Source organism: Echinops telfairi, unplaced genomic scaffold (assembly GCF_000313985.2).
Source record: "Echinops telfairi isolate 266 unplaced genomic scaffold, ASM31398v2 ScPeMD7_1;HRSCAF=3_0, whole genome shotgun sequence".
Lineage (NCBI taxonomy): Eukaryota > Metazoa > Chordata > Mammalia > Afrosoricida > Tenrecidae > Echinops > Echinops telfairi.
The window spans coordinates 41,080,202-41,091,506 of NW_022103896.1; the positions used below are offsets into that span (position 1 = coordinate 41,080,202).

At 46.6% G+C, this 11,305-nt stretch overlaps 1 protein-coding gene across 1 annotated transcript in view; it reads right to left on the bottom strand.

The window, feature by feature from the left end:
- Positions 1-3,671: 3,671 nt before the first annotated feature.
- LAPTM4B (lysosomal protein transmembrane 4 beta) overlaps positions 3,672-11,305 on the bottom strand; it is a 39,023-nt gene continuing 31,389 nt past the window's right edge. The window contains exon 6 of the mRNA XM_004697705.3: positions 3,672-4,119. Coding sequence (XP_004697762.3) covers positions 4,039-4,119 — 81 coding nt within the window. The 3' untranslated portion in view covers positions 3,672-4,038. The remainder of the gene's footprint in view (positions 4,120-11,305) is intronic.

Sequence of the window (11,305 nt, forward strand, 5' to 3'; positions counted from 1 at the left end):
GGCAATGAAAAACGTTTGCACTATTGACCATCATCTAGGACATGGATGTCTGCTTCTGCAGTCCCCCTGAATCGTTCCATCCAGCACCCCGCCAGCCCTGGTGATGCCACCTACTTTGGGAAACACTGCTGTAAATCTTCTAGAAGCAGACTGCTTGTCTCCCTAGAAGCAGCAGGTTAGGCTTGAACTGTTGACCTTTGTGTTAGACTAAGCTGCTTTACAGCCTGCGACACTGGAACAATCCTACTCTGCCTACTCTACGGAGTCTGAATGGACTCACTGACAGGGGGGTTGGCTGGTGCAGTGGTTACTTATTGGGCTGCTAACCACAAGATCAACAGTTTGAAATCATCAGGTACTACCTGGGACAAAGATGAGGCTTTCTACTGTGCCAAGAGTTAGTCTTGGAAACTAACAGGGGCAGTTCTACCCTGTCCTACAGGGTCGTAGTGCATTTGGAGTTTGGTTTATTTCATCTTTTGAGTTCTCAATTTCATCAGATACATATAGTTGTTAAAAGCTTAATGCTCAAAGCTTTTTTTTTTTTTTTCACTTAGTTAAGCTCCACTTTTTGATTCAAAGTTTCTCAGGACAATAAATGTAGGGGTGCAGCCAATCTTCGGGGGAGTGGGTTTATGTCAATCAGGGTTGGGGGTACTACTCAGAAAAGGAGAGAATGGGACGTAGTCAGTGCCACTAGATGGTGCAGGTGAGGCTGTTGTACATCTTTCAGTTTATATTCTCTAAAAAATGAAAAATTTCAAAAATAAAAAAGAGGGAGCAAGAAAGGTGGGAGGAGTAAAGTTGTGGCATTCTTGGGGATACAGGCTTGGGGGAGAAGCATGGACATGGGGGCCAATTTAGATGCTGTAAATAATGCTCATGTACAAAGCAGCAAGGAGAGGGGCACGAGACTGCAGTCTTTAAACTCTGCTATAAGATTTGGCGTTCAGGAGATCAGACCAGTCCGTTCTACAGCAGCCGTTTTTAGTGGGCAGACCATGCCCTATGTCAACAGGCAGGCAGGAACATTCTCCCTGTTCCCACCCAGCAACCCTAATTCCCCTGCCTGGGGTGTTGCTGGTTGGTGCAACTATTCTCATGCCTTGTGGTGCGTTACTGTGTACTCCCGAATAACTAAACAGCACTTTGGGAACCAAAGAAAAACCAGCAGAGCACTCATCAGGGAAGTGTCCAATACACAGGCATGAGAAAAACTGAGATCATGACTGCTATTCTCTGTGGGCAACCAGGACTCGGTATTAACAGGGTATTTCAAATGCATCCAAGAACAGCACATCTGGATTAAGGCAGCAATGGGGCAGACTCAGCGAGTTGCTGAGAGCTGTGATAGGCTTGGCCGGCTCATTTTAATCTAATCCCCCTCTCCTGGTAGTGGAGTCCAGAAGAGGCTCATCCCTTACTTTGGAGACAGCTCTGGGGCAGCTCTACAGCCTAGCCTGGGTCATGCTACAAGCTCACAACAGAGCTTATCCTGTACCTCCTCCCCCAGGAATACAAGCTGATGTACAGGATGCTGTACTCTATTCGGTCGTTTGTCAGCAAGATGTCCCCGCTGGACAAGTACGCAAAATTGGAAGGGTTGTCGAGAGACAGAGGTCTAGCCTTGGGAGTTTGGGAGTGAGGGCAACTTCTGGAGGAGAAGGAGACCTAAGAACCCCTGTCTGGAATAAGAGTATGGGAGCTGGCAAGTGTGGCGGTGAGGAAGCTCTGAAGGTCCTAGGGCTTAAAGGGAGGAGAGGTGAGCTCCTACAAACAGGTGTCTCTGATCAACCAAGCTCCTACAACTAGAGATGAACCACCTGCTATCTCTGGGAACTAAACAGGATATCCTGGAATGTATGGTGTTGTGTTAATATTGCTTGAACAAGATCAGCCATCTTGGTTCCTCATGAAACTGGTACCCACTTGACCATGCAACATTTTCCAAACTGAAACCGAGCTGCAGAAATAGAGGGAGCCATAGCAAATAACCGATCGTGTCTGCTCCTGCCACAGGGACTGGCCAAAGGCCTTTTCCTGCTGCTGTTGGTTGCCACCTAGCTGGGTCCCTGCCTCATAAGGGTCCCAAGGTGTGCACTAGAACCAAGCTCCACAGGGTCTTCAAGGTGTTGTGGTGATTTCCTAATCTGGCTCTTCTAGCCATGCCTCTAACTCCCACCAAAGGACTGGGTGGAAACATGCAAACAGGGCGTGCATAACATTAATACGGGGGACTGGTCTGTTTTCACCACCACCCCCCAGCTCTAAGGACAAACCATCTTGGACGGGAGGAGAAAACCCTGAGGACCTTGGAAAAGCATGTTTAAGGGCTTTATCTCAAGTGGCCGAGGCCACAAGAGTACATGCAGACTGTGGGATATGTTCTCATCTGGCCCGAGATCATGGAACTGTGGGGCAGAGCAATAGGCAGGCTGGCTTCCTGGCCCATGGAGGCAAAGGCCAAGGGACCAAGTGGCTGAGAGACATAGACTAGAAAGTGACTTGGCTCCTGGCTGAGACAACCAATTGACAGTATTACTGCTTGCTGATCCTGACTTATGGAAACCTACTAACTTCCCTAATAACCCCTCGTTGTATCACCTGAGTTCTATGTGGCCATTGCAAGGAATGGGTGCTTGAACCCAGCACAGTGACGTGGCAAGGCAGTAAAATGGGCACTCCTTCAAAGCACACTGTGGACAAGGCAGTTAACACAGAGCAGCTGGCACATGGGGCGCCACGGAGGGGCTTAGGTGGGTCCCCCGTTTTGGTCTCCTATTCCCCTCGGCCTACAATGCTCTCATTTGGCCAACACTGAACTATGAAAGAGCGCATGTGTGTAAAACAAACCATACAGCCTCCATGTGTGCCCGCAGGGCCACATCTGTGTGGATAGTCTCCAGGCACAATGCCACGAGCCAAAGGGTTATTCTCCAGCATGTGGGCAAATCTCCTTTCATCAAAAGGTTCTTACTGACAGAACACTCAAGAACACACACACAGACGTGCTTGTTCTTGAGCATTTGATGCAGGAGAAAGATGTGAAGAGTCGTTGTCTTGGAAACCCACAGGGGCAGTTCTACCCTGCCCTATAGGTTGATTAGGAGCCAGCATTGACTCAATGGCAGTGAGTCAGTATGCGAGGTGGTGCAGTTCTAGTACTCAAGATAAAAACATTCAGCAAAGAAAGAAACCTTTGATTTTTCTGAAGGCTGGTCTGCGTTGTAAAAGACAGTTGGGCTTACTCCGAAGTTTCTAGTAGTGGGAGGCACCTTTGAGGAAAGCAGACCAGGAGTTTCACATGATAAAGTGAGGTGGAGCTGGATGCGCTCCATGAAACAGGTTAGGGCAGGGCGGACCAGGAAAAGAGTGGCAGGGAGCAGGCCATGGCCCTCCAATGCCCTCACTCCCCCGGGCCTGGCTGGGCACCATCAGCCCCTGTCACCGCATGCCATTCTGGCGGTCTTGATTTATTAGCCCATCAAGAGAACCTCTGACCAGCAAACCCAAGCCACCAATAAATTTACGTGATAAAGAACCTTAAGGAAATTCTTGCAACATATAGATAAGGATGCCTTTTTGCCTAAGTGGTTCAATAATTAGACAATGAACATGCCTTAAGAGTCCCAGTAAGAGTGTGGGCTATACAATGGAATGGTTTAGAAAAACACTGTCAAATTAAGACTTTATTTGAACACTTCTAAAGGGAACAGAGAGAAAAGGGGTGACCGACTCCCCAACTTCAGGGTCCAGCAGGTGCAAGACCAGATTTATCCAACTCCCAGTTCACCCACCGTTTCAGGAAGTGTCCATGCCTGGGGAAGGCCAGTGATGCACTACACCCAGTCCCTAAGGAACAGAATGCTACTGTGAGTCGACTGCAGCGCCCAAGCGTGTTTACTTCAACTCAACATCTACACTGAAAAATTACTAAGCGTTCAAGCAACAAAAATACCCCCACAAGAGCGCATCTCAGGAGTGAAAGAACTATTGCTGAGCCGTATGCAGCCAGGTATCCCACACCCTCCACCCCCTTCAGGCAGACACGTATGGTGGTGGTGGTGGCTCCTTGGCAGTGCCATTCACGGTGGCATCATCATATGGAGGTAACAGCACCTGGGGAGGAGAAAGGAAGGCAGGATTAGTGGTTAACAAGTGTAATTTCCTCAAGGTCCAGCCTTCATAGACAACTAAGCTTCGGCTATAACCTGTAACAAGTTCAATTTCCTAGCAAGTGGATACACATTGATGGCAAATGACTTGAACCCATGATGAGTTGTGCTAACCTTGTTACCATGTTCAACCCACGGCACCTTGATGGCCAGAGGACCAGGGGACGAGGTGGCAGGACACCGGGCAAGTACCAGTGTGCACCCACCACAGTCAACGACTGCAGGCAGGCAGGCACCTAACTGACTCCTGGAGCTACAAAGCAGCAAGGGCTCTGGTATCAAGCTGGACTCAAAGTTTGGCTGGAGCCTTGAGTAAGTCATTCAACCTCTTCTCCATGTCTGTAGCTTTGGTGGTGCTGCCACAGAAGCATGGGGCTAGCTGTTAACAGCAAAGTCAGTGGTTCAAGCCCACCACCTGCTCCAAGGGAGAAAAACAAGGTTGTTGGCCACAGTAAAGATTTACAAAGCCTCAGAAACCCTAGATCAGTGGTTTTCAACCTTCCTAATGCTGCGACCCTTTAATACAGTTCATGTTGTGGTGACCCCCCAACCATAAAATTATTTTCGTTGCTAAACTGTAATTTTGCTACTGTTATGAAATGGGCGACCCTTGTGAAAGGGTTGTTCTACCCACAAAAGGGTCGCGATCCACAAGTTGAGAACTGCTGCTCTAGAAGGAGTCACTAAATGTCAAAATCAACTGGATGGCAGTGAATTTGGCTTTGGGTTCCATATCTGGAACTCAGACATCTGAGGAGTAGCCGTTGCCGTACAGGTAAACGCTGTCTCCTGGAGACCATGCTGGGTGTGTCAGCACAGAAATGAGTGATTTTCTAAAGTCCATGGGCTGTGGCCACCAGCCTCTCAGCTGTAGTGTGTGTCCTTGCACCCCAGGGGGATACCTGAGAAGTAAAGATCTACAAAAAAGTCATTATCCAACACACTCTGCAGGACACACTGACTATGGCAGACAGCATGTGATTGTCTGTAAACAGGGCTAGAGGTGAGTCAATAAAAATAAGCACAACATTTATAAATGACCTTTCCGCCTACAATTCAAGTCAAAAACAATTGCCCGCACTTATTTCTAATCTGCTAACCTAACATTGGCTGAATGTGGCCACCTTGGAATAGAAAACGCAGCACAGATGATACCAACTCAATACAGTTAGCCTTAATTCTGTCAGTTAACTTTTATGTGGCACCTACTATGTGCTGGCTCTTGTGGGCACATGGGAAACAGGATAAGAAACAGTCCGTGCTTTTAGGTGGTTTCAGAGATGAGAAAATTAAAACAAAACCTTACCCACCTCCAGTGCTCTGTGAAAAAAGAATTTTCACAAACAGAGCCACCACTTTGTTGTGTTTTTGTAAAAATGGACACTAGCTACATATTCAAGCGCTAGATGTTCCTCCTTCATGTATTTGTTCTTTAAGCTCCGCAAGGGTAGACACCGACACTAAATTTACATTTTAAACTTTAGTCATTAACACACACACTCACTCTCCTTTCTAACACAAACTGCACCATTAGGTATTTTTTTCTTCCTCAGGTCCTGAGAGTTCCCACAGGACTGAAGCCCATTTCACTTATCCCTCAATGTTGGGGCTTACCCGCTGGAAATCATGGTGTGGGTGCATGTTGCTATGTAGTAATTTGAATAGAGAGTATTTAGCACAAAGCATTATTAGTGGGATTCTAAGAGGGAAGGAAGAAAAGAGAATTCTCCGGGACACTAGTGCTGATGGCGGTTGCTCAGAAAGGAGCAGCTGGGGAGAGACATTGCTGGGAAGGGTGCGGTTGGCACCCGCTGAAACACATCCAGCAAGCTGAGGCTGCTGGGCAAACCACCACTTGTTGGGAGGCTGCTAACGATGTTCACGGGGAGCTGCCTCCCCCTGGAAACTGCCTGAGAAGAGCTTGAGTGCTGGGGTGTTGGATTGGGCTTCTCGCCCCACCCCTTCCAGGGCACTGCCAGAAAGACTCAAACACTCTGTAGGAGCACACAGGAACCACAAAAAGGAAGCCCTGTCTCCCTCCAGTGCCCTCTACCGACAATGCTGAGAAAAGAGAAATGTTAGCCCTATCAGGACTCAGAAGGGACCTGGCAGGGCCACACACAGGCAGTGGTCATCACTGCTGAGTCTGTATTCTTTGCTCCTGAAAGTGGCAGTGAAAAGGAGCCTAAGTCCTAAACGCTTGGTGTCTCAGGAATTAGCCAAAGTTCAGAGTCTGAGGCAAATGTTCACTGCTGCCCATGCTGGAAGGGGAGGAGTAGCCAAGCACACAGGATTGGGTGGTCAGCCACGGTAACCTGTATCCAGTGGAAACAATGGTCACTAGCACTGTGGCAGCCAGGTGCTGCCCAGTCGCCTCTTACCCAGAAAGACACCGTGTACGACAGGCAGAACGAAACACTGCCCAGCCCTGCACCATCCCCACCATCTTCCTTATGTTTGAACCCCTTGTGAACCACTGTGCACCAGGAATATTACATTTAGCATGGCTCAGCATTATGCAGTGTCCCTCCCCCCAACACCAAAATAGCATACCGACCTGTGTCTATCATTATCCTTTGATAATTATCCTAAAACACACCAGAACTGCTGCAGCATGAAACCCAGCCATGACAGCCATTGTCCTTACTGTTTTAAGGAACAAAATGCCACAGCCAGACTCTCCAAAGCATAAGCATAAGATTGAACGTTCAGTTTTCTTAGAAGAGGGAAAGAGGGACTAGCAGTGTGTCAGTACTTCTTGCCATTTTTAATATCATCTTTAACACTTAACTTTTATTTTAACATTCCAGCTTACATTGGTAATTTAACATCTTGATGGCCTTCATTCTATTGCTGTTGACCCTTGAGCCCAAGGTCAAGATGCCCGGTGAAAACTGAAGCTTCTGAGACCCTCAGGGTCTTCTTCCCCACTGCTGCCTACAAAAGGCTGACTGTATACACTCTTCACACAGCACCTCAAAGTTCCCAAATGGAACTGGCTATAAATGCTTATGGAAAGAGCCGTTGACATTACTGATGAAATAAGGGTGGCCATACTGTTTCAATAAGCTGTCTGTAATACTGACAAAACACACAGACTATTTCCTTCTGCTGTTTCTATTGTTTGTTGCCAATACTGATGAAGTACTGGATGAATGCTGATGAAAAGCTCTTTGCTCTTTACACACAAATACCACAGTAAGATTTCACATATCCTGAAATCTAATAGTCAATTAAGATGCCACACACCCAAATCTATGAAAACACTATTTTGATATTTTGGGAAGTTGGCATTCTGTTACAAGCCCAGTCTTCCATTTCAACCTTTAAGTTTCATTATTCATAATGAACAACAAATCCAAAACACCTGAGGACTAAAAATAGAGGTCAGGTCCTACTTCACTCTAAAGCCACTGCCTAGCAAACAGCAGGTCCAAAACCAACCACGCCCACTGCTGCTGAGTGGGTTCCAGCTCCTTGTGACCCTTTCCTGGACAAGGTTTCTAAGACCGCACACTTTTACAGGAGCAGAGAGCCTCATCTTTCTCCCTTGAAGTGGTTGGTGGGTTTTAACCTCGGACCTTGCAGTTAGCTGTCCAACACGCCCGATTGTGGCACCAAGGTCCCTTAATCACCAGGTATACAGCACAAGTGCACACTTTACAACCCTAAGCCATAGGCCATTCCACTTTGAACAATACTTAAAACTTACCCTGTGCTTCAACACAACCACATTCTCATCTAGGTACAATCTGGAGATTAACAGAATCTTAATTATATGCTAAGTGGATAACCATGTGACTGTCTCCCACACAGATGACCCCAGGAGCATCTGCTCACGAGGAAGGATGGCATTTATCTACACCGAATGCCTTGTCTGTTGGAGTCATTATAGCAGGTGACAGCATTCGGGTAGCAAAGAAGGTCATCCTTCATTCCTATTCAACTCAACCACTACTCAGCATTACCAAGGAAGCACCATTCATCTTAACAACGTTACCATATGGAACAGCTGGAGGGGAAAGTAAATTAACAGCAAAGGCTGCAGGATCTAACATTCTGGAAGAGGAATGGCTTCCAACTAGGCATAAACCCACAAGTCATTAAAACTTGGAAAGAATTGACTTTAGCAGATAATAAATGATAAAATGCTTGAGGAAAGCATTATTATTTTTTTTAAGTCTGAGTTAGAAATGAACCAGGTTACCAATGACAGGTTTACATACAAATCTGGCGGTGAGAACCAGTGCACAAAGAGTACAGTCCATTGAGTATCTGAGTTACACACAATTGTCTGGTGTAGATAAATGCTACACCAAAACGTGCTGGTGTTCTCATTATTCCCACTGTATTACTATGCTAAAGATGGGTCAGTGTATCTGAGAGTGTTTAACACTGAGACAGACCAACCTGACTGGCCAATGTTAGATAAATGCTGTACCTGACTGATCTGAGTCTGTGTAAATGCCACTTAAACACGGAGTTAGGGAGGAAGCTCACTCGGAATCTGGGAAGTGCCTGTAGTGACAAGAGAAAGCCACTAGAGGCTTATTGGGAAGTCTTTAGTTTGTTAGGGTTATGCTCCCTCAAGCATTATACATAAATCATACTAGTATCTCCAGGCAGTCATAAAAATAAATCACCAAATGTTAAGAAGACACACCAATTATGCTTATGGATGCTTGGGGATCCACAAGACAACTGCACAGAACCAATACGTCCCCTAAAATGACTTGCACAAGGTTGTGTCTGTGCATTTATTTTCCTGGGGCAAGGACCGAAAGCAGACACCCTTACTTCTCCCTGGATTATGGGCTGTCACATAAAAGGTTTGCAATGCCAGGGGGGCACTGAGTGGTCTTTTTTTCTAAAAAGGGTGGTAGGACAAGTACGGTTGGGAACTTTGGTCTAAAGCTTTCATCAGATTCTCAAGGCAGGGAAGCTGTATTGGGAAGTCTGTCTGCTCTCCCCCAGGAGGTGCAGGAACGTTACAACCAAGTCATGGCCCAGGGTGAAAGGTGTGTGGTACCTTTCCCACACTGGAGCGGTATGGGCAAAACTCCAGGGAAAAGACAGAGAGATAATATTGTAGAATTTGGCATTTGGGATGTATCTTAATCGGTAACTGACAGATCTTGAAAGCCATTTAAAAAGGACTGAGTCAAGGTAAAGAACTTGGCAGCTGAGAGAAACCAACACAAATGCTAACTTGGGAGAGGGATGGGAGAGAGAGAGAAAGAGAGAGAAATGCAGAACAACTCTCAAAATCAAAACTCCAAAGAAGGCCAAGCTTATTAATTAATCTGAGAGAGGAGACTGGTGGACCTCCAACACAAGAGCCCTTGGACATCCTACAGGCCTGGAACCCAACTCATCTCCGTAGCTCTACGTTAGCCAAACTGACACACAGGTCTGTAACACCAGGCAAGGAACACCAAGCACCATCACTAGGATGAAAAGGGCCATCCTCTTTGTCTAGGGATCAAACTCAAAGGGAAGGGAAAGAAGGGCGGAAACCCCAGCACAGGGAGGAATGGGCAAAGTGGTGTTATACTGTGAGACTCAGCCATTGTTGGATATGGCCGGGGGAGACGAGGGGATGTACACTCCAGACTTCTGCACCCACCGAACAATACTCACACATCCTCAAAATCAAAGCAAACAGATGCTTTCACCAAAATGCTGGTATGGAGGTTAAAATCCTCGCCACAGGGTATCTCAAGACGATCATCAAAAAGTCAGCAATGTACACACGATTTTGAACCAGGGGAGTAAATACAAGAAAGGAGTATTACAAGAATTGCGGGCATGTACTGTTGGAAGGGAAAGAATGGGAGACGGGGCGGTGAACATGACATTTTTCCAGTGTTACACACACACCCCTTTTTTAAAGCTATACACGTTAGAAGATAGCATTTAAAAAATAAAAGCACCATCATGGCAGACTGAAGGATAATTTTTAACCAGCAGTGGGGAGGCAGGGCGTGGCAAGTGTACCCATGAGCCTCTGCAAACACCCAAACTCATTGTCATGAGTCAATGCCAACTCATACCCACCCTGTGATAGGGTAGAATTGCCCGTGTGGGTTTCTGAGACTAACTCTTTATGGGCGTAGAGCCCAGTCTTTCTCCTTTGGAGTGGCCTGGTAGCTTTGAACTGCTGATTTTGAGGTTTGCAGCCTGCACCACAAGGGCTCCGGAGCCTCTGCAGGGGTATGTGCAGTAGAGAGGTGTTGGTCAGGACTGGCTGCTAGCTTGAGACTGCCATTCCTATGGTCCTCAACCTCCATTCACTGTCTTCGAGTTGATTCTGACTACTATTGATCCTGCAAGACAGAGCAGAGCTGCCCTATAACATTTTTGAGGCTGTAAAACTTTTTCTTAAATCATTTTATTGGGGGCTCTTACAGCTCTTATCACAATCCATACATACATACATCCATTGTGTCAAGCACATTTGTGCATATGTTGCCACCAGGCTGTAAAACTTTATGGAAGCAGATTGCCTCATGTTTCTCTCATGAAGAGTTCGATAAACAGGTGGGTGCTGCTAACCACTGTGGCACCAGGACTCCTCCTTTCTGCCTCCACATCAGCACATCATCGAGGATGGTCCAAATGCCAGCAGAATCTAGGGGCCTGAGATGCTACAAGGAGCAGCCACAGAACCAAGTGAGGCATCCAACAGGCAAAGCAACAATTCCCGTATTTACCACCACACTTCCTTCTACTCATCTACAGGGCAAGAGCAGCCTGTGTGGGGCAGTCCTTGGTTTTCAGTATGTGGTTCTGTCTCACCTAATTCATGTCCGTGACCCCTATCACAGCAAGCACAATGCCCAGTCAACTCCTGTGCTTGCCATACTTCTCTCCTGGAATGCTTCTCTTTTTGCTGTCAGTTCTTGTCAAGTCCCCACAACTCAAGGCTCAAAGTAAATTTACTTCTAATGTGGAGACCTCTGGAAATACCATTTTATGTAACAGTCCAAGAAATAAGTTCTAGAAATTGTATATATATACACACACACACACAATTATAGATTTCTATGGTCCTTATAAAAACCCCACTGCCATCAAGTTGATCCTGACTTAAAGTCAGCCTACATAGGGTTTCTGAGGCTTTGTAAATC